Here is a 24626-nt window from a genome sequence, read left to right on the forward strand (position 1 = left end):
TGTTCCAGAAAGATCCGCAAATATTTCAGAAGTTGGAAATTTTTTTAGGCTGTGACACGTTTGAAAATCACCCCCTTCGATTCTCCCTCGAGCTACAGCACTCCCGCTACTTTTAAGTGGATTGAGGAAAGTTAATGGTGATGGTCTCTTTTTTTACAAACAGCATGCACAAGGGGATATAATTTTAAATTAAAAAAAAGGATGGCTGCAGGATAGGTGTGTGCAAATTTGCTTTCAGCCAGAGAGTAATTGAGGTTGGAGCAAACTGCCATCTGATGTGTTTGTGGGTAGTTTGAATAAAGTGAAGGAAGAAGTGGGTTTGTTATTAGAGGGTTGGACAGATGAGATGGGTAGTTTTTTTTTTTTTTTTCAATTCTTTTTTGCTGATGCTGTATAAGCTTGATGGTTGCATAATTTACTACTGCTAATAATAATAATAATAACAACAAAGATGGGGGTAGTGGTTATGTTATTTAACAGTTGGCTGTGGTGATGAGTATAGCGAAAAGATATATGCTGACAAATAGGGTACAGTCAGTTCTGCTATAATGTGCATTTTAACAACGTGAATTTGCTCCAACGCGACTGATATATTATACAATGCGAGTATAACACGATTTTTGCATTGGCTCATGCACAGTTTTGCCTGTGAGTATCACCAGGTGAACACAAAACCCAGCACCAAGCTGAACATAGCGACCATTTCCGCAATACAAACAAGTTTACGAAGATTAAAAAAATATCAAATGTGTGAGAGCTATATTTTCCATTTACTCTATTTGTATTGGTCGCAGACACACTGTTGTCATTTGCTGTATTCACTGGAGCTTTAAAGCTCCAGTCTTAAACTCACATTTTTCTGTTCAAACAGAATTTTTATGAGGCATGAGTAGAGGAGCACTTTTCTGGAGGTCACTACCATAAAACAATAAAAACAATTTCCAGTTCCCAGTTTATTCGGCTTTTCTGTTAGGCAATCTAATTATGAACGATCTTATTGCATTTGCGATAATACCGATAGCTGGAATTCTGTGGGTTTTTGCATTATTATGGTGAAATGAAATCTTCCATGAAATCTTCAATCATATAAATAAATTTTCAGAATCTGCTTTTAATTCCTATTTTTAAGCTTTGTAAACTTGTTACTCCGTATCTCACTTTTGCAATTTGTGCATGCCGTGTTTGTTGTTATTGATTGCTTATCTTTATTCTTACATAATATATTAAGGGCAATAGCCTCATGTTACGTAGAAGTTAATTAATGTATAAGTTGGTGCTAGAGCATTGTGCCTATATGCAGCCAACTACTTAGTAGTTGGCTACTTATAGACATGATGCTCTAGCACTAACTTATAGGATAGCTAACCTCTACGTAACCTTAGGCTATTACCCTTAATGATTATGTAACAATAAAAATGATAAGCAATCTTAATTAATTATTAATTAAGTAATCTTAATTACTTATACCCTATCAGACATCTCTTATACTGTGAAGCTATACTTCACAACTGGGTTGTCATCATTGTAACATCATGGTATCTGCTCACCCACTTATGAGGAGTCAACAAGCTCCGAAACGGTGCTGGGTGGTAGTATCCACTGAGAATAAGTAATAGTTGTCCTCTCCATTGAACCGTTATTTATTCGAGGTAGTGCAATACCATAGTAACTTGTGAAGGTATTCACAGTATAGGATATACTTAAATTATGCCATTTCTCAACTACTTAGTAGTTGACTATGTATAGACATGCTCTAGCACTAACTTGTATGTTAGCTTTTTTACTGTTTTAAATTTTACAATAAAAAAAAAAAAAAGTCAGTGAGCAGAATTATCAATTAGTATGCATATATTACAGTATTAATTAAGCTATGTACGTAAGCGTACGTAGTCTCCGACCAATACAAGGTATCTTGTCAAGGGAAGTGCTATATTAACTGTAATATTTATTTATTTATTAGAAATTTAAGATGTTTAAACCTGTGTTAGCGTTTTTATTGGGGTTCTAACTTTTTTTAGTGTTTTACTTACCAGACTGAACATTTTTTTGAGTGCTCTTCCGCATCACTATTTTCCCCATAAGTCCTGTTGTTTTTAATGCACGAAATACCATGACGTGCAGATTTTTAGGAACACATGTACCATGTTATAGCAGAACTGACTGTACACCAGTAAATCAGGCACCTCCGTAGCCAGGTGGGAAGGAGCAGCAGTGCGTAGCATACGCTTCTTGATTAGACTGGGGTTCGAGCCCGTCACCACCAAATATGGAGGATGTAGAAAGGTCAGGGAATGACCACCGCATATTCCCGGAGCAATATGGCCTTAGTTGCTAATGCTCCTAAAAACCAAATAAACAAACAACAAAAACAACAACCAGTAAATCAGAATGTCTTATAATGGGCATCTTTCCAGATCGTGACTGGAACTTGTGAACTGGTCACTTGCACAATACCAGAATCTTTCTAGATTTATTGAATGATTTCTTTCTACACCAGCATGTTAGAGAGGCAAGAAGGGAAAGCAGCATTTTGTCTAATTAACAGCATTAACCCTACATGCATTAGGAGTCTGTCGTTAAGTTAAAGGAACCATTAGTGGCAGTGATCATAATATATTGAGGTGGGATAACTAATGATTTTGACTACTGGTAAGGGAAGGGATTTTGCTTTTGTAAAAGTGCCTACAATAGTTTTAGAAGGTTCCTGAATTCTACTGAATGGGACCAACTGCAAATTCTGAATGGGAAGCATTTAGTGAAGTAATTTTTGAAGTTATTTATACCAAGTAAGAGATACTGCTCAAGGTTTAGACCTAAATGGATGACAGATGAACTGATGAACCTGGTGACAGAGAAGACAAATGTGTGGGATGATTATAGATTATCAGGAGGCACAGAAACATGTAGTTAGAGTAAACTAGTGTGTATATCACCTTGTTGTCTCTTAACTTAATGTAACATATGACAAGATTAATATAATTTGTTTCTCATAAATTGCATTTCCCATAAAATGAATATTCTGTCACCTGATAACTTTTCAGTTTAAATCGTTCTTCAAATAAGATATAGAAAGCATTTAAGCATAATTATTATGCAATGTTTTTCTTTGGACAAATAATGTTCCCCCCTCCCACTTTTTATTTTTTTTTTGGAATGACAGTACAGTAAGCAATTAAATTTAGACTGTTCTTGGCTAGTCTTATGATTTTTAAGTTATTCTTCTTTTATTTAACTCCTTTCTACTGCTGGTTGCATTTTGGAAGGATTTAAAATGAACTTATCTCTACTTTTGCCTCATTGAAGGCCAAAATAATGGTGACTTTATTTACCACAAAAAACTGAAGACGTGTTGATTGTTATTGTTATTTTTTTTTTTTTGTTTTTAGGAGCATTAACAACTAAGGCCATATTGTGCCGGGGATATACGATGGTCATTCCCTGACCTTTCTGCATCTTCTGCATCCTCCGTATTTGGTGGTCATGGGCTCAAACCCCGGTCTAATCAAGAAGCATGTGCTACGCACTGCTGCTCCTGCCCACCTGGCAAGATGTGTTGAGCCTTATCCATACTTGTAATTAGAAGAAATTTTCTTTGTGACATATGTCATATCCCTGTCTGACTTAACAGTATTTACTGTAAAAAAATCTCACAAATTAAACCACTGAAAAATTTCATGACTGTGAAAAAAAAAACACTTGGGCAAAGTTTTTTCTGATTTAGAAACACTTTCTAATATTATTAACAACTACAAACAAACTTTGGGCTTCAACTTAATTTCCGGTAAGCTCCAATTCCTTGTTTTATCTATTAATGATGTTAGTGTATTTATGTGCCAGTGCCTTGGCTGACTTGTGTTAACACTTGACATTATAATGGATGAAATTGAGTGTTTGAGGAAGTGAGTAGGTACCTTAGAGAGTATTAAAACTGAGCACTTGGCAGATACTCTAGTATCTGATAATGTACTAAGTCAGGAATTCTCAACTGACTTAAGAATGGATCATCAGGTGCCGATTTCTCTTGTTTGGAATGTTGTTGGAAACTCAAGTGTAAAGGAGAAACTAGAAGCATTTGCTGTAAACACGTGGAATAAGACCAAAGTATGTTTGTGTTGTGCAAAAATTTAGGATTTTATAAACCAGTTCCCAGTTGTTTAAGGGAACTAAAGAGAGACTATGATTATACATGGGTTCATGTATAATCAATACTCCCTTTATAACCATACATACAGGGTGATTCACTACCAGTGCGACAAACTTGCAGGAGGTGTAGGGGACACAAAGACGAATTGGAATCACATAGCATTGCAGGGTCCGAAATGCCTTCGTCATGCGGTAGAGGACGTTGAACGGGAGGTCGCGTGAACAGTGATCCCGCTGGAAGTCAGCATTTGCAAACCGGTTCCCGAGGCAGTAGGATGGACGAGTATTCAAACATTGAACTGGCCGACATGCACCTCGCATATGGAGCTGCGGACTGTAACGGGCGCGCCGCTCTGCGCTTGTACCAAGAACGTTTCCCACACAGGCGTGCTCCTCATCATACTATTTTCGCACGTGTGTACAGAAGGTTATGTGAGACTGGTTGTTTCACGAGAGGTACCATGAATCGAGAGCGAAAGATGAGGACGCCAGACAATGAGGAGAATGTCCTACGTCTTGCAGAAAGCAATCCGAGTACGAGTACTTGGGCGATAGACCAACGATTGGGTATTTCCCAATCCACTGTATGGAGGATACTGTCAACAAACCAAATGAGGTCATACCATCTGCAACGCGTCCAATCATTGGAGCCTGCGGATTATCCACTCTGGAGGACTTTTGCTACTTGGTTTCTTCAACAGAAACGGTTTGCAAATACTGACTTCCAGCGGGATCGCTGTTCACGCGACCTCCCGTTCAAGGTCCTGCACTGCATGACGAAAGCATTTTGGACCCTGCAATGCTATGTGATTCCGATTCATTCGTCTTTGTGCCCCCTACACCTCCTGCAAGTTTGTCGCATGGTAGTGAATCACCCTGTATATAGTTCCCTTAAGCAACTGTGTATGATTATACATAGTATTCTGTATAGTACGTACAATACAGAATTCTGTATAATACTATACAGAATACACGGTATTCTGTATAGTATTCTTCAAAAAGATATTATCTAGTGCAGCGGTTCCCAACCTTTTTTGACTCGTGAACCCCTTTCAACATAATATTTTTTATCGTGAACCCCTTTCAACTTAAAAAATTTTTTAGTGAACCCCTTTCAACATAATATTTTAAAAGCGAACCACTATGCCTATATTCTCTGAAATCATATATTTCTGAATTTTTATTATAAAATATTTCCAGTACTACACTGGTGTGCAAAACTTAAGGACCAACACTATTTCTAAAGGTTACAACCACAAAATCTTTACTTAAGGTACTCTTTACTGATGAGAGTAGATTCAGTCTGAGCATCGATTCTGGACATCAGCTAATCTGGCAAGAGATTGGCACATGGCATCACCCCACAAACATCACTGAAAGGGATCGATATGGGGGTCAAGATGATCTCGTCTGGGGAGGCGTTATCTTGGATGGACGTACACAACTCCGGATACTTGAAGGCAGTACTGTAACCAGTGCACACTACTGTACTGAGGTAATCCTTCCCCATGTGCGTCTGTTCCGAGGTGCATTGGCCCCGAGTTTGTGTTTATGGATGATAATGGCACACCCCATCGCATTGCAGCTGTTGATATGCTTTTGGAAAGTGAGGGCATTGTTCGTAGGGATTGGCCTGCACGTTCAACCGATCTAAATCCCATTGAACACATTTGGGATACTGTGGGGGAGATGCCTAGTGGCACGTTCACACCCACCAGAAAATGTTCACCAGCTGAAGATGGTGCTGACAGGAATGTACGATGTTGCTGCAAGAACTTCTCAACAACATTGTTCTAAATTTGGACAGGCGGTGCAAAGCCTGCATCGACATTAGGTGGCTGTATCTTCTACTGAGGACCACCTCTTCCCTTTGTTTCATCTTTGGCAGTGATGCATCTGTATCATGGCAGCCAGTGCTATGTTGCCATTTTTGAATAAAGTCCCTCTATACCGTTGTGTTTCCGTTGTTGTGTCGGTGTTGTTTCCTTCATCATTTCTGTACCTCACGAGGTTATTTTGGTATGCTTTTTTAAATATATCCAGGCCACTATTATGAGAAGCCACAGGTGAAAACTTGACTAGTCCTTAAATTTTGCACAAAAGTGTACGTTTCTATAAGTGACATAGCGTAATAATAAAAATTATTATTAAGCATCATTCCTTTGTAAAGCAGTTATTAATCAGTCCAAACCAGATTTCGAACAGGCTAAGAGCAGAAAACTTGCTTCATGTCCAGTGGTCGGCTACCACTGGACATTTTGGTCTCTTGCCAAAACTATATGCTGCAATTTTTGCCCATCTCTGTTCCCAATTCTGTCAAAACCATATGGTTCTGTTGCTACATCAGCCAAAAATAAAGCTGACCTGCTAGCATCCTATTTTTCTTCCAACTCCTGTATTGATGATCATCGTAATCACCTCAAACCATTCCCAGTACACTCCATTCAATGCCTCTTGTGGTCTTCCGTCAAAAGGACGTCAGAAGGATTTTGATGAATCTGATGCTAAGAAAGCTCCAGGTCCTGATGGTATTTCTCCACTTGTTCTCTAAACCTGAGCTCCTGAGCTTATTTCTGTTCTTTGCCGCTTATTCCACTTCCTTATTCCAGGGGTGTTTTTCCTTCTGCTTGGAAATTTGTTAATATCCAGACAGTTCCTAAAAAGGGTGACAAATCTCTCACATTCAATTATTGTCCAATTGCAATTACTTCTACTTTTTCTAAAGTAATGAAAAAATCAATTAACCACTAACTCTTAAAATATCTAGAAACATTCCGTCTGATCAACGATCACCAGTATGGGTTTCGTCAGTGTCGATCCACTGGTGATATTCTGGCTTATGTTACCCATCTAGGGACAAATTCAATGGAAAAGTTGGGTGAAACCCAAGCAGTTGCTCTTGACATCTCAAAGGCTTTCGTTCGTGTTTGGCATAAAGATCTTCTAAATAAGCTCCACTGTATGGTTTGCCAGCTATTTTTTGTAATTGGGTATCCAGTTTTATCTCTGACCGCTCACTGGTTAATGGTAGACGTCTCTCTGTTTTCTAACTTCTCCATTAATGCTGATATTCCCCAAGATTCAGTTCTTTCTCCTACTCATTTTCTCTTGTATATTAATGACCTTCCTCCTTTGATTGGAAATCCTTTCCATCGTTTTGCTCACGATAGCACATTGCATTCCACCTTCCAGTTTGGGAAACCTTTCCCTGCTCAAACAGCTTCAACTTCTCGAATATCCACTACCATTTCTTTAAATTCTGATCTCTAGTGGGGCAAAGATAACTTAATTTCAATCCTCCTAAAACTCAGTCCTGTCTTATATCTCGCAAAAAAAGGATTCTTCTGCTCCTATGTTTATCTTCGATGACGCTCTGAGTTCTAGGTAAGATCTTGGGGATTACCCTGACTTCTAATCTCTCTTGGAATAAAGCACATTACAAATATTGCTTCCTCTGCATCTAAAAAACCTGGTTTTCTCTTTTTCTCTTGGCTGTTACTTTTCTTCCAAACTGTTGTTGACTCAGCAGAAATTGCAATTCTGACCTACCACGGAATATTTTTCCTACAGCTGGGGCGGTGCCCCCAAAACCTCTCTCAGGCTTCTAGATTCCATTGAAAAGAGAGCAGTTAAGTTAATGTCTCAACAAAAAAAAAAAAAAAAAAAAAGATATTAGGGTCACCTGTAAATGATTACATCTACCCATATATTTATTGTGTCTGAGAATGACTAACTCAGCCACAGAATGAAAAAATCCCATTAAAATTCCTCGTGTCATCGACGAGATTCGAATCCGGGCCTTTTCCACCCGGTGTGTGGGAGGACGGTGACGATACCACTGTGCTACCCGTGCAATAGTCTCCCCACCCTCTGTCTCATAGACCTTTCTATAGATACTTCCACGGGCACTGTTCTTCTGAATTGGCTTCTATAATTCCCGCTCTCTCTTTCAAAGCAATCCGAACACATGCCACAACCAGTCAACATCCTTTTGCTGTCCGAGTTCAAACTCACAGAACCAACTTTTCTTCTTCTTCCTCATTTATTCATTCAATTTCTGTTTTCTGGAACAACCCCCCTTCTTATGTATTTCCTGAAAATTACAATCAACAGAAGTTCAAGCCTAATGTCAACAAGTACTGTATCTTGTTTTCTCTTTTCAACCTTCAACCCATGCATGATACTAAGTATTATATTAGGTTCTAAAAAAAAAAAAAAAGTACCTGTACATAACAGGTCTTTGAGAATAAAAAAAAAAAAAAAAAAATTTTGAATGGAAAACATATTTATTTAACATGATATACTGTAAGATAGTAAACTAATTATAAGGAACTGTGGAAAATGTGATTTCTTTCTTTGGCAATTCTTTACTTTTTACTTAATTTTATTTTACTTTATTGTTTATTATTTGTTATATTTTGTAATTTACAATAATATACCTATGTAAATCTAAGCAGACGCCATTATAGAATTTTTAGTGCAAATCCCCTGGAGCACTTTTGCAAACCCCTGTGGGTTCTTGAACCACCGGTTGGGAACCACTGATCTAGTGTATAGTTTGATTAAAAAAAAAAAAAAAAAAAAAAAAAATGCCGAGTAGTCCATTTTATAATCAAATGGTCTTTTATATATCTATTAATATTTAGATTGAACGGTGAACAAGTTTCATTTTTAATTTCTAGGTTCTCATTGAAGAAGAAGGAAAATTTTTGAAACTTCTTGAATTGCTTGGATATTACCAGGAGCAAGGAAGTGCCCTTGTTTTTGTAGATAAGCAAGAAAATGCTGATGGTCTTCTGAAGGATTTGATTAAGGCTTCATATAATTGCATGGCTTTACATGGAGGAATTGATCAGTTTGATAGAGATTCAACCATATGTGACTTCAAGGCTGGAAAAGTGAATGTTTTGGTATGTGAATATGAAGATTGTTTTTTTAATAGCTTGCATTTTTATTTCCCAAGCATTTTTAAATTATTAAACAATGAAGAGATTATCAGCATTGTACACATGTTTCTCTGAAATATGAATAAACTGCCTCTCAAAAAAAAAAAAGGGCAAACTACCTCTCAAATGGTGACTTTTATCTGCTTTAGATTTTAATCATCACAGTATATACTTGACCAGTTGTCACCAGAGTTGTGCCTGCTCGGCTTTCTTTGTAATCACTTATAATGTGGTGCCAGATGATCTTAAAAGTTATAATAAAATGAAATGATGTTCAAAAACATAGATCTGTGTGCACATTCTCCAGTCTCACACTTGAAAAGTGTAGATAAATGGATCATTCTTGAAAAGGTTAAAAGCTTAAGCAGTGTTTCTCCAGAAAATCTTGTCACCCCAGTGGCATTATGAAGTAACCTGGTAGCGAAGTTGTAATATTTTGCAATATTATAAAATTTTCTGTTATTTATAAATGTGACTTAAGTGATCCAGAGCAAAAATTAATTGCATAATTTAACATTATATGCTCCTGTTGCATTGACCTCGATTGCATAGTATTTTGAATTAATATTGATTGAGATCAGTGAGCAGTACCATACGGTACCACGAGAATCACATAAATTTTAGCCGGGCGGTGTGCCCATTCGATAGCTCCTGGGGAGAACACTGATAAAGGACAGGTCCAAGCACTTCTTGTGCATTGTAAATGAAGGTGAATCAAATTTATGAAAATTATTATAGGGCTAGGTCTGCTTTTGGGAATGTGTTGGTTCTGAGTGCCATGCATTCTAGTGGATGAGTGAATTTTAACTGCAACTGTTGTTCAATAACCTCTCTCTCTCTCTCTCTCTCTCTCTCTCTCTCTCTCTCTCTCTCTCTCACTCATACAATGCGCCTAAAGAAAACTGTTTCTTTTAATTTGTTCTTTAAAATGGCTATGAGGGATGGGCTCTAACTTCCAGCCACTTGGTTATTTGGTGCCACCACTCCTGCCTTTACGTGGTAGCCTGAGAGAAGAAAATTCAGTTAGTACCTAGATTTATGGGCCTAATACAGATAAACGACTAATCCATATCCACTTCCAAAAGGCAAAAGAAAGATACAAACCAGATTATGTACTCATTAACCGACCAGTTTGATAACAAACTTTTTCAGTTTGTAATACAAAGATGCTGGGGTACATAACTGCCCCCAAAAAATAATCTGCTCTTTTAAAATGTTGATCTACTAATGAAAACCATGCATCATTGATTGTCAGAGCTATTTCTGAAAACTGTACAATATATCCTGGTAAATTCGATATTAGATTATTTGAAATGTGATTTGTTTCAAAGTGACTACCATTCCCTGACTAACAATAGTGTTTTATAAGGATAAATGGGCCTGTTGTCTGTAATCCATAAGATATAAATGATGATTAGGTGTTTAGCCAGTAAAATAATATCTTTCATATAAATAGATACTGAATGTCTTTAATTACAAATAGATACTGTAGCTTTCGAGACAAATCATGTTTCTTCTTCAACAGAAAATGGAAAATTTAGAGATAAAATTATTCTAATGGACACAGTTGTGCGTGCAGTGAGGCATGCGAGGGCACGAGGTAGTTCATTCAATCATTATACTGGTGTTTATTGTTGCTGCATGGACGTGCGTAGTTTCTCTCCATCGCTTGTCTAAACCTAAAACGGTTGTCTCTAAGATGGGGTGTAGTCTCATGTCTTAGGGACAACCGTTTTAGGTTTAGACAAGTGCTGGAGAGTAACTACGCAAATCCATGCAGCAACAATAAACACCAGTTTAATGATTGAATGACAACTGCACGCACAACTGTGTCCGTTAGAATAATTTTATCTCTAAAGTTTCCATTTTCTGTTGAAGAAGAGACACGATTTGTCTCGAAACCTACAGTATCTATTTGTAATTAAAGATATTCAGTATCTATTTATATTAAAGATATTATTTTACTGGCTAAACACCTAATCATCATTTATATAGAGTTTTATATGCTTTTTATTGTGAATAATGAAAAATATGTACATAAAGTTCATAGTCAGAATTGGATGCAGAAACCAGAATTTCTCTCTCTCTCTCTCTCTCTCTCTCTCTCTCTCTCTCTCTCTCTCTCTCTCTCTCTCTCTCTCTCTGTGTGTGTATGTATGTGTGTCTGTCTTCATTCGTTCGTTCATTCATCTGCTGATTTTTGTGGTATGTGGGCTGAAAATGCTGGAATTACATGGGGAGGCAACCCTATCCCTTCTAGGGTTGCCTCCCCTAGAGATCAGCTAGAAATTTCTCTAGTTATTGATGTGAATCAAACCCAACTTCTCTTAATGAGTAGCAGGTAACAAAGTATCATGCTGTCTGCTACTTGTGGGCACTGTAGGTGACATATACAATATATATGTCACCTTTAAATTTTACATTTATATCCATTTCCCCACAAATTACACCTGAAATCACAGAAAATTCATATACTCCTAAGATGTGCTATGGGCATGCATGTGAAGTGGGTACTTCTCTCTTAGGTCAGCTAACTATAGCCCCATTCGAAGATTGCTTTGGAAATTATAATCACCAGAGAATAGTTTGCCATAATTGTTCAGTTAGCCAGAAAAAAAAGAGGCACACTTTATGCTGCAGGTCCCCATGAGATAAAATACACATTGCATCGAAAATGAGAACTGCCAATGCAATGTATATTTTCTCTCTCCTGGGGACAAAATGCTCTCTTAGTTTAGAAAGCATTGAAGATTAATTAACAAACTTAAAAGTGTTTTAACACATTTACTTCTGCAATTCAAACTTTCATCAAAATAAATATACTTTTTGTGCCTTCATTCAAATATGCATCCATTCAAATGTGGTCAGTAAATAAGTGCTCTAAAAGGAAACACACACAAAATGAACACCTGAGCATCATTGGCACACTGTTTTAACCATGAGGTTTGCATTATGGCTGGGATTTTGCTTAGCATTAGTTGCTCCGTCTAGAGAGTGCTATATAAGTTATACACTTGGTTCACGGTTTCATATGTTCTTTGCTTGTGTTGAAGTTTTTTTATCTAGTTTAATATTTCCACAAGAAGAAAAGGTAAAACATTTTGAAGATTATACTTGCTGAATTTTAATTCTTTAGATTCTGAAAAACAAAACATCATTTGTATTGTGTCTACTGATAAAATTTTGTGTAAAAGGTTTTCCTAAAAAATTTTACCCTGAAGGGTTGTTATAATGGATCCCCAGCCTGTCACATCAGAACAGAGATGAACAGTATGTTGAACCTGACAACATTGAATCGACTCTTTATAATATATCATCTGATACTGAAATAGAATTCTATTCAAGAGGTGTAGATTCTGAATCTTGATCAAATGCATCTTTTGATATTAGAAAGCTACAAACAACAGATGTCAGCATTACTTGGATTGATTACTCTTCACAGATGAAATATATTTATTAAAAGGCACTGTCTACTTGTTCCAGTACTCCAGAGAAGTGCCCCACAAAAGCACCCCAGGCACACATAAAGGACCCTCCCAAATATAAGTTGCAATGAATGTGTTAAAAGCTAATCTAATTAAAGGATTATTTTCAAAGAAATAAATTACATGCTTTCAAAAAAACATTGAGCTTCTTGAAAGGGTCCAAATATGAGCAACTCGAATGGTGAGATCGGAAGAAGAACGATCATATGAGGAAAGACTCCAATTATGTGGGCTACACAGCTTGGCAACCATGCACCTCAGAGGTGAATTGATTGAGGTTTATAAGGTCTGAGAGGGATTGATAAAATGAATGAAGGTGGAATTCTCACTGTCTAAAGAATTCCAGAACAGAGTCATAAATTCACATTACAGGGCTTGAGGTTTATATTAGATTGTAGGAAGTTTTCTTTTAGCTAGTGAGTCATTGATAGCTGGAACAAGTGCCCTTGCATTTATTCAAACTGGCAACCTCAACTGCAAGGGCAGTTTGAATAAATCAGAGGCCAACTGGATACTTACCTGTGTGAGGAGGGAAGAATATAATTTGTGTTTTCTTATTTACTGGTTGGTTTTTTTTTTTCTTCCTTTTTTTTTTTTTTTTTTTTTTGCCAGTGCAACAAAAGCCTGTGGCTTTCTTGCACTATATGGCAATTACTAATCTTGTTTCCTTATATCATATGCTACTACTAATGCTGATATGTGATTACTGCTACTCATATGCAGTGCCTTGCATTGCCAAGGTTAAACTTCAAATGCTGTTTCTCAGCCCATCAACATAATTTTTCTAGATTGTGTTTCAGTAGCTCACTCTGGTTACTGTCATTAACCTTGTATAAGGCCATGGTTAGGCCACATCTTGAATACAGTATACAGGTCTGGAGGCCTCACTTTATGAAGGGTATAGATCTGCTGGTACAAGTGTATAGAAGGCCAACTAGATTGGTGGAGGGAACCAAAGGCTGCTCTTACCTAGAAAGGCTTCAATTCTGCAAATTACAGTGTCTTGAGACCAGGCACCTGTAGGGAGATCTGATTGTGGTGTTTAAAGTTTTGACTGGATTGAGTAAGCCCAATGTTAATGGTATTCCTCTACTTGCTGAGACTACACACCATGTGGGGGCATAATTCATTTAAGTTGAGGAAGGATGGTTGCAAGATAGATGTCTGGAAGGTTGCTGTCAGCCAGCTGGTGGTTGATTGTCAGAACAGGCTTCCATCTATTATTGCAGAAGTGGATGAGTTGAATGAATTCAAGGGAGAACTAGACAAATTCTTCAAGCGTATAGATGGCTGGACTGCTTTTTTTTTTTTTTTTTTTTGGCTGATGCTATATAAACTTGCTTTCTTGCATCATTTGCCATTACTACTGCTACCTCCATACCAGTTTTTGTATTATTTGCAAAAAGCAGACATTAAGTCTGATATACTTTCACCACTATGATTAATTAATATGGACAATGCCACAATGGGCCCTGTACTGAACCTGGGGATCCCCACTAATAATATTAGTCCACAAAGAGCAGTGTCTATTGATAACCACTCTGTCTTCTCCCACTCACTATCCCTTTGTCCATAACAATAATTTACCCTTAATGCAACATTGCTCCAGTTTGCACAGCAATCGTTTGTGTGCAACAGTTCAACAGGTGTTCAAAAGCTTTTCTGAAATCCAAGTATATAAGTATATGATGTCAAAATTATTTTTTGTCCAGTTCCTTGGTTGCCGCATCATAGTATCATAGACTGCTCCTTAAAAATTCCATGCTGTGAATCTAGTATAATTGCAATCCTGTCTAGCTCGACCTGCATTACTTCTAAACCAGTGACCCTGTTATTTTCCCTGGAATAGACATTAATCTAATAGGGGTTGTAATTAGTCATATCCCCTTTTGATCCCCCCCACTTCCCCTTGTGAATTTGCGATACATCAACACATCTCCACTCCATAACGACCTATCCTTAATCCAAGGATGCTCAAAAAATTATGGCTAAGGGTTTGCATACCTCCTTTGCTGCCACCATTTATATAATTGGATAGATCTCATCCATCAGGAAAGCTTTTGACACTGTTGCTCATGGAAGACTATTGTACAAATTGGAGCAGAATGGTATTAAGGGTAAGTTGCTACAATGGATAAAAGAATGGTTGAGTGGGAGAAGACAGAGGGTGGTAATTAATGGGTATTGCTCTTCGTGGACTAATGTTATTAGTGAAGTCCCACAGGGTTTGGTGTTGGGTCGTATGTTGTTTTGTATATTTATCAATGATATTGATGAAGGTACATTAGCATTAGCATTAGTAGAGGCATATGATGCAAGAAAGCAAGCTTATTCAGCATCAGCCAAAAACAAAAAAAAAAAAAAAAAAAACCACACACCACTCCCATTTCACCCCTCCGTTCGTTCGAAATACCTGTCCAGTTGAGCTTTAAATTTGTTTAGGCTATCAACTTCAACAACAAATGATGGAAGTCGGTTCCACCAACCAACCACCCGCTGGCCAAAGGCAAATTTACGCACATCTATCCGACATCCGTCCTTCCTCAATTTGAATTTATGCCCTCTGAGGTGATTATTCTGAGCAAGATGAAGAGTCCCATTGGCATTGAGCATGCTCAAATCATTCAAAACCTTAATCACCTCTATCAGATCACCTCGCCGGTGCCTAGTCTCCAGACTCTGTAATTTGCAAAACTTAAGCCTTTCTTCGTAAGAGCAACCCTTTGTTCCATTCACTAATCTTGTTGCCCTTCTCTGTACCCGTTCCAGCAGCTCTACATCCTTCTTGAAATGAGGCCTCCAGACCTGTATACAGTACTCAAGATGTGGCCTAACCATTGCCTTATACAAGGGAATAATCACCTGCTTATCCCTGCTAGAAAAATTCCTGTATATCATTGACAAGACACCATGAGCTACTCTTGCAGCTCGTCTGCACTGCTCAGAGAACTTCATATCTGCCTGCACAATTACCCCCAGGTCCTTTTCATTCTCCACCACTGTCAGTGTAGTACCACAGAGTTGATACGTTGCTCTGGGGTTACTGTTTCCCATATGTAGTACTTTACATTTGTCAATGTTAAACTTCATTTGCCACCTCTCAGCCCATCTGTTCAACCTTTCCAGATCCTGTTGCAGCAACATAGCGTCAGTGGTGTCCTTAACAACCCTGCCAACCTTTGTATCATCTGCAAACTTGGACATTAAACTTGATATCCCATCATCAATATCATTCATAAACACCGAAAACAACAACGGACCCAACACTGAACCCTGAGGAACTCAACTAATAACATTAGTCCACGTTGAGCAGTGTCCATTGATTACCACTCTCTGTCTTCTGCCACTCAACCATCCCCTTATCCATAGCAGCAATTTGCCTCCAATGCCACACTGCTCCAATTTGTGCAGCTGTCTTCCATGTGCAACAGTATCAAAAGCCTTTCTAAGATTCAAATATATAATATCAGTTATTCCCTGCATCCAGTTCTTTTGTGACTACATCATAGTATCCAATCAAATTGGTCAGGCAAGACCTGCCCTTAACAAAACCATGCTGCGTCTGAGCTATAACTGAATTCTTGTCTAGATGATCCTGCAGTGCTTCTTTAACCAGTGCCTCCATTAATTTACCTGGAACAGAAGTTAAACTAACAGGTCTATAGTTACTTGTGTCAGCCTTTGATCCTCCTTTGTGAATTGGGGTTACATTTGCACATCTCCAGTCTATGGGTACCTCCCCTGAGTCCAAAGAAGCTCTCATAATTATGGCTAGGGGTTTGCTTACTTCCTTTGCTGCCTCCTTTAATATAACTGGATAGATCCCATCCACCCCAGGTGCCTTTTTTATGTTTATCCTCAACAATCTCTCCTCCACTTTCCTCTCAGTTATTACAAAATCATCCAGCTCACTGCCAATGTTTACTTTACCTACATCATTCTTCTTCCTGAATAACTCCTCATGCGTGAATGTAGATGCAAAATACTCGTTTAGATTGTTAGCCACCTGAGCAGGATCCTCAACTGTTGAACCATCAATATCCAGTGGACCAATCTGATTCATCCTTTTCCTTCTTGAGTTTAAATATGTAAAGAACTCTTTTCTGTTTTTCTTTGCATCCTTTGCCAAGTATTTTTCATAGTCTGCCTTTGCCTGCCTAATCTCCTTTGTGACTTGGTTACAGACCAACTTATATCTATCATAGGCTTCAATGTCACCCATTAATTTGTATGTATCCCATGCATTTTTCTTCTCTGCCACATGTCTCATTAGTTCATCTGACAACCATTTAGGCCTAAACCTTGAACAATATTTCTTAGTTGGTATGTAAAGCCTGGTAGCCTCCAAGATTAGTTCCTTGAATGCTTCTCATTTTGAGTTTGCTGTTGGTAACATCATCAGTTGGTCCCACTGTATAGAATTTAAATACTGTCTCAGACCATCATAGTCGCCTTTACGAAAACAAAAACCCTTCCCTTTACCTCTGATGGTAGTTACCTCCTTGAGTAAATCCCACTTCAACACACTGTGATCACTGCCACCTAGTTGGTCATTTATCTGCAGATTCTTAATGCATGAAGAATCACTACTGATAATCAGATCAAGAGTATTGCTCCCTCTTGTTGCCAATATCAGGCTTAGTGTCAAAGTTTGCAGATGATACAAAGGTTGGCAGGATTGTTAATGACAGTAATGGCAGTGTGCTACTGCAACAGGATCTAGATAATTTGGGCAGATGGGCTAAGAAGTGGCAACTGAAGTTTAACCTTGACAAATGCAAAGTACTGCATATGGATATAAGTAACCCCAGAGAAACGTACCAACTGTGTGGTACTACACTTAAGATGGTAGAAAATGAAAAAGACCTGGGAGTAATTGTGCAGTCAAATATGAAGTATTCTCAGCAATGCACACAGGCTGCCAGGGCAGGTCATGGGGGTTTTGTCAATGATATATAGGAATTTTGCTAGCAGGGAAAAGGAGGTGATTATCCCTATGTATAAGGCAATGGTCAGGCCATGCCTTGAGAACTGCGTACAGGTGTGGAGGTCTCATTTGAAGAAGGATGTAGATTTGCTTGAGCGTGTACAGAGAAGGGCAACAAGATTGATGAGGGGAACGAAGGGATCCTCTTACCAAGAGAGGCTTAAGCTCTGCAAATTGCAGTGGCTGGAGACTAGGCACCTGCGCGGTGATCTGATTGAGGTGTATAAGTCCTTGAATGGGTTGAGCACACTGAATTCTGATGGGATCCTTCCACTTTTTCAGATTACAAACCTAAGGGGGCATAAATTCAAATTAAGAAAAGACAGATGTAGAATAGATGTGCGAAATTTGCCTTTAGCCAGAGGGTGGTTAATTGCTGGAACAAACTTCCATCTTTCGTTGTGGAAGTTGATAGGTTAAATAAATTTAAGGAGTAACTGGACAGGCTTTTGGAGGGAATGGTGCAATTTTTTTTTTTTTTTGGCTGATGCCGCATAAGCTCATACACTTGCTTTCTTGCATCACATGCCACTACTACTACTACAGGCCTTTTTTTTTTTTGTTTATCTTCAACAATTTCTCTTCCATTTCTGTTTCAGTTAACACAAAATCATTTGGCTGCCTGCGTCATCTTGATAAACTTCTGGCATCCCCTTCCTTAAAGAATTCCTCACATGTGAATGTAGATATAAAATACCTATTCAGTTTTTCAGTAACTTGGGTAGAATCATCAATATTTAAACCATCAACATCAAGTAGACCAAAACAGTTCAAACCTTCCTTCTACTGTTAATATAAGTATAGATGTCTTTCTATTATTTTACCTGGAATGCAGGTTAAGCTTATAGATCTCCATATGTGAATTGAGAGAGAGAGAGACATTTGTAAATCTGATCTATAGAGACTATCCCTGAGTCCAAGGATGCTCTCATAATTATAGCCAAAATTTTGCTTATCTTTTTATTACCTTATAATATAATTATATAGATTCCATTAGTCTGGTGTGCCTTGTTTATCTTTAGCATTAGTATGAACAGTGGAAAATGATGCAAGAAAGCAACTTATAGAGCATCAGCCAAAAAAAAAAAAAAAAAAAAAAAAATGACACTTCCCATTTCACCTATTATTCCCATTACCCCCCAATAGTTTATTTATACTATCAACTTCTGCAACAACAGATGGAAGTTTGTCCCAAGAAGCAACCACCCGTTGGCTAAAGGCAAACTTCTGCAGATCTGTTCTGCAACCATTCTGTCTCAATTTGGATTTGTCCCCTTGTTTTGTGGTCCAAGCAAGAGGAAGAATCCCATCACTATTGAACTTGCTCAATCCATTCAAAGTGATGAGCTACAAAGTGATGAGCTACTCAATCTGATCACTTGCAGGTGCCTAGTCTTCAGATGCTGCAATTTCCAGAACTGAAGCTTTTCTTGGTAAGAGCACCTCATTGTTCTGCTCACCAATCTTATTTCCCTTCTCTACACTCATACTGACAGCACTACATCCTTCCTAAAATGAGGCCTCCAGACTTCTATGCAGTATTGAAGTTGTGGCCTGACCATTGCCTTAAACACTGGAATAATCACCTCCTTTATCCTAAAATTCCTGTATATCATTCACAAAACTCCATGACTATACTATAGCCTGTTTGCATTGATCAGAGAATTTTATATCTGACTGCACAATTACCCCACGTCTTCCCCATTTCATCAATTCATTCCAAAAGTTTGTCTAGTTGAGCCTTGAATTTATTTATGCTGTCAACTTCCGCAATAACAGATGGAAGTTTGTTCCAGCAATCCACTATCTGCTGGCTAAAGGCAAATTTTCACACATCTATTCTCCAACTGTCTTTCCTCAATTCGAATTTATGCCCCCTCAGGTGCAGAATCTGAGCAAGAGGAAGAATGCCATCAGCATCGAGCTTGCTCAAACCAGTCGAGCCCTTATACACATCAATCAGACTACCTCGCATGTGCCTAGTCTCCAGATCGAGATACTGCAATTTGCAGAATTTGCTTCCTAAAATGAGACCTCTAGACCTGTATGCAGTACTCAAGGTGTGGCCTGATAATTGCCTTATACAAGGGGATAGTCACCTCTTTATCCCTGCTAACAAAATTCCCGTATATCATTGACAAGACACCATGAGCTTGAGCTACTCTTGCAGCCTGTCTGCACTGTTCAGAACATTTCATATCTGACTGCACAATTACCTCCATGTCTTTTTCATTCTCCACTATCCTGAGTGTAGTACTGGCAAGTATTGCATCTACTACCCATATGTAGTACTTTGCATTTGCCAATGTTAAACTTCAGTGGCAACCTCTCAGCCCATTTGCTCAACTTTTCTATATCCTGTTGCAGTAGTGTACCATCCTTACTGTCATTAACAACCTTACCAACTTTCATATCATCTGCAAAATTCAACATGAAACCTGATATGCCTTCATCAGTTTCATTGATAAATACAGAAACAATAATCGGCCCCAACATGGACACCTGGGGAAATTCACTAATAACACTAGCCCATGAAGAACAGTGTCCACTGAATATCACACTCTTGTCTTCTCCCACTCAGCCATCCTTTTATCCATTGTAGCCACTTTAGCATTAGCATTAGTAGAGGCATTTGATGCAAGAAAGCAAGCTTATGCAGCATCAGCCAAAAAAAAAAAAAAAAACCCACTTCCACTTCACCCCTCTGTTCGTTCAAAATACCTGTCCAGCTGAGCCTTAAACTTATTTAGGCTATCAACCTCCACCACAAGGGATGGAAGTCTGTTCCACCAACCAACCACCCGCTGGCTAAAGGCAAATTTCCGCACGTCTATCCTACATCTGTCTTTCCTCAATTTGAATTTATGCCCTCTCAGGTGATTTTTCTGAGCTAGAGGAAGAATCCCATCAGCATTGAGCATGCTTAAACCATTCAAGGCTTTATACACCTCTATCAGATCACCTCGCTGGTGCCTAGTCTCCAGACACTGTAATTTGCAGAACTTAAGCCTTTCTTCGTAAGAGCACCCCTTTGTTCCATTCACTAATCTTGTTGCCCTTCTCTGTACTCGTTCCAGCAGCTCTACATCCTTCTTGAAATGAGGCCTCCAGACCTGTATACAGTACTCTAGGTGTGGCCTGACCATCGCCTTATACAATGGAATAATCACCTCCTTATCCCTGCTGGAAAAATTCCTGTATATCATTGACAATACTCCATGAGCTACTCTTGCAGCCCATCTGCACTGCTCAGAGAACTTCATATCTGCCTGCACAACCACCCCCAAGTCCCTTTCATTCTCCACCACTGTCAGTGTAGTACCACAGAGTTGATACGTTGCTCTGGGGTTGCTGTTTCCCATGTGTAGTACTTTACATTTGTCAATGTTAAACTTCATTTGCCACCTCTCAGCCCATCTGCTCAACCTTTCCAGATCCTGTTGCAGCAGCATAGTGTCAGTAGTGTCCTTGACAACCCTTCCAACCTTTGTATCGTCTGCAAACTTGGACATTAAGCCTGATATACCATCATCAATATCATTTATAAATACAGAAAACAATAATGGACCCAACACTGAGCCCTGAGGGACTCCACTAATAACATCAGTCCATGATGAGCAGTGTCCATTGATTACCACTCTCTGTCTTCTCCCCCTCAACCACCCCTTTATCCATAGCAGCAATTTGCCTCCAATGTCACACTGCTCCAATTTGTGTAGCAGTCTTCCATGTGCAACAGTATCAAAAGCCTTTCTAAGATCCAAGTATATAATATCAAAGTTATTCCCTGCATCCAGTTCTTTTGTGACTGCATCATAGTATCCAATCAAGTTGGTCAGGCAAGACATCCCCTTAACAAAACCATGCTGTGTCTGAGCTATAACTGAAGTCTTGTCTAAATGATCCTGCAGTGCTTCTTTAACCAGTGCCTCCATTAATTTTCCTGGAACAGAAGTTAAGCTGACAGGTCTATAATTACTTGTGTCAGCCTTTGATCCTCCTTTGTGAATTGGGGTCACATTTGCACATTTCCAGTCTATGGGTACCTCCCCTGAGTCCAAGGAAGCTCTCATAATTATGGCTAAGGGTTTGCTTACTTCCTTTGCTGCCTCCTTTAATATAACTGGATAGATCCCATCCACCCCGGGTGCCTTTCTTGTGTTTATCTTCAACAGTTTCTCCTCCACTTTACTCCCAGGTATTTCAAGATTCTGTAGCTTACTGCTAGAGTTGAATACACCTCTGACATTCCCCTTGCTGAATAACTCCTCATGTGTGAATGTCGATGCAAAATATTCATTTAGTTTGTTAGCTACCTGAGCAGGATCATCAACACTTGACCCATCAATATCAAGTGGACCAATCTGATTCATCCCCTTCCTTCTAGAGTTTACATAAGTAAAGAACTCTTTGCTGTTTTTCTTTGCATCCCTTGCCAAGGATTTATCGTAATCTGCCTTCGCCTGCCTAACCTCCTTTGTAACTTGGTTGCATATCAACTTGTATCTATCATAGGCTTCTGTGTCATGTGTTAATTTGTATGTATCCCATGCATTTTTCTTCTCTGCCATATGCCTCATTAGTTCATCTGACATCCATTTTGGCCTAAACCTTGAACAATATTTCTTAGTTGGTATGTAAAGCGTAGTAGCTTCCAAGATAAGTTCTTTGAATGCTTCCCATTTTGAATTTGCTGTTGATAACATCATCAGTTGGTCCCACTGTATAGAATTTAAATACTGTCTCAGTCCATCGTAGTCGCCTTTACGGAAGCAATAACCCTTCCCTTTACCCCTAATGGTAGTTACCTCTTTGAGTAAATCCCAATTCAGCACACTGTGATCACTGCCACCTAGTGGTTCATTTATCTGCAGATTCTTAATGCATGAAGAATCACTGCTGATAATCAAATCAAGAGTATTACTCCCTCTAGTTGCCTCCCGAACATGCTGATGTAGAAAACAATCATCCAATAAATCCACAAAAGCCCTGCTAGTGTGTGAGTAACCAGCCCCCAAATTCCAGTCAATATCTGGGAAATTAAAATCTCCCATTATAAGACACTCTGATTTACTGGCCCACTCTATTTCCCTGTACAGTTCCTTATTATACTCATCAGAGTCATTAGGCCTATAGCACACTCCTACTCTCAATTTTGATCTTCCAATGTTTATGTCACACCAAACTGACTCCACACTGCACTGTCCAGCGATGTCAACTGGCTTCACTTCCTTGGTTTTTATGTGTTTCTTAACTAATAGCATAACCCCTCCCCCCTTCCTATCCTGTCTATCCTTTCTGTAGACGTTGTACTCCCCAAATTGCAGTTCTGCATCCCTTATATCTGTGTGACACCACGTCTCTGATATCCCAACAATATCTGCTTTCGATGTTTTGAGCAATACCTCAAATTCATCAAATTTATTTACTAAACTCCTAGCATTGGTGTACACGCAAGTATACCTGCACCTGTTTCTATTCTTAGCTACCCTAACACAACCCATGTGTTTACTTGTACCGCAATGGCTCCCAGCAGTCTCTGAAATACCATGCATCTTGTTTTTCAGGCTTCTGCTCATTCTAATAGAAACAGTGCAAGAATCTCTTTCACCTCTGCCAGTGGCTACTGTCAATTGCACCTTAATGCCATACTGCTCCAACTTGTACAATAGGCTTCCATGTGCAACAGTATCAAAAGCTTTCCTAAAATTCAAGTATATGATATTTTACTTTTTATTTTTTTTTTTTCCATCCAGTTCCTTTGTGACCACATCATAATAACCAATCAAGTCTTCCCCTTAACAAACCTATGCTGTTTCTGAACTATAACTGCAGTCTTGTCTCGATGATCCTGCAGTGCTTCTTTAACCAGTGACTCCATTATTTTCCTCCCTGAAAATAAGTTAAACTAACAGGTCTGTAATTGCTTGTGCCACCTTTCAATCCTATATTTGTGAATTGGGGATACATTTGCACATCTCCAGTCCATGAGGACCTCCCCCTGAGTCCATGGATACCCTCATAATCATAGCTAAGTGCCTGCTGCCTCCTTTAATATAACTGGATAGATCCCATCAACCACAGGTGCTTTCCTTATGTTTAACTTCAGCAATTTCTCCTCCACTCTGCTTTCAGTTATTACAAAATCATTTATCTCCCTGTCAGTGTTTGAAAAGCTTCTGGCCTCCACTTCCCTACAGAATTCCTGACATGTGAATGTAGATGCAAAATTCTCATTCAGTTTGTCAGCTGTGACTGAGCAGAATCATTAAAAATCGATATCAAGTGGACCAATCTGATTCATCCCCTTTCTTCTAGAGTTTACATAAGTGAAGAAGTCTTTACTCTTTTTCTTTGCATCCTCTGCTTTCTCATAATATATCTTTGCTTGCCTAACCTCCTTTGTGACTTGATTATAGACTATTTTATATCCACCATAGACATCTGTCTCCTGATAATTTATATGCATTCCATGGGGGTTTTTTTTTTTTTTTTCTTTACAAAAATCACAAACATGAGAGTTATTAGAACCTATAGTACTTAGTACCATGCTTTGGTTGGAGGTTAAGAAGATATTTGTTGACATTAGACTTCAACTTCTGTAGACTGCAATTTTCAGGAAATATGTATGATGAAAGGTTGTTCCAGAAAACGGTAGTTGAATGAATAAACGAAGAAGATGAAAAGTTGATTCTGTGAGTTTGAAATTGGACAGTTAATGGATTTTGGCTGGTGACGGCAAGTGTTCGGATTGTTTTGAAAGAGAAAGCGGGAATTATAGATGCCAATTCAGAAGAACAGTGCCCATGGAAGTATCCGTAGAAAAAGCTTGCAGCAGAAACAGTACGTTTATGAGAAAGAGTGGAGAGTCTCTGTTAGAGAGGATTCATTAATTAACCTAACTGCCCTCTTCTGAATGGAATCTAGAAGCCTGAGAGCGGTTTTGGGGGGGGGGGGTAACACCCCAGATGTGGTAACAATATTCCATGGTAGGCCAGATTTGCGATTTGTAAAAGGTGAACAGCTTTTACAAATTTTGCAAGAAATGTAACGGTGAGAGCGAAA

At 38.7% G+C, this 24626-nt stretch overlaps 1 protein-coding gene across 3 annotated transcripts in view; it reads left to right on the forward strand.

Annotated features, from left to right (window-relative positions):
* Positions 1-24626, forward strand: part of Prp5 (pre-mRNA processing factor 5) — a 405747-nt gene that overhangs the window by 244178 nt on the left and 136943 nt on the right. For all 3 annotated transcript variants that reach the window (XM_090378220.1, XM_090378221.1, XM_090378222.1), the window contains one exon: positions 8826-9053. In XM_090378220.1, the coding sequence (XP_090234346.1) occupies positions 8826-9053 (228 nt within the window). The remainder of the gene's footprint in view (positions 1-8825; positions 9054-24626) is intronic.

This window comes from Mastigoproctus giganteus, chromosome 7 (assembly GCF_048544385.1).
Source record: "Mastigoproctus giganteus isolate SK-2022 chromosome 7, ASM4854438v1, whole genome shotgun sequence".
NCBI lineage: Eukaryota > Metazoa > Arthropoda > Arachnida > Uropygi > Thelyphonidae > Mastigoproctus > Mastigoproctus giganteus.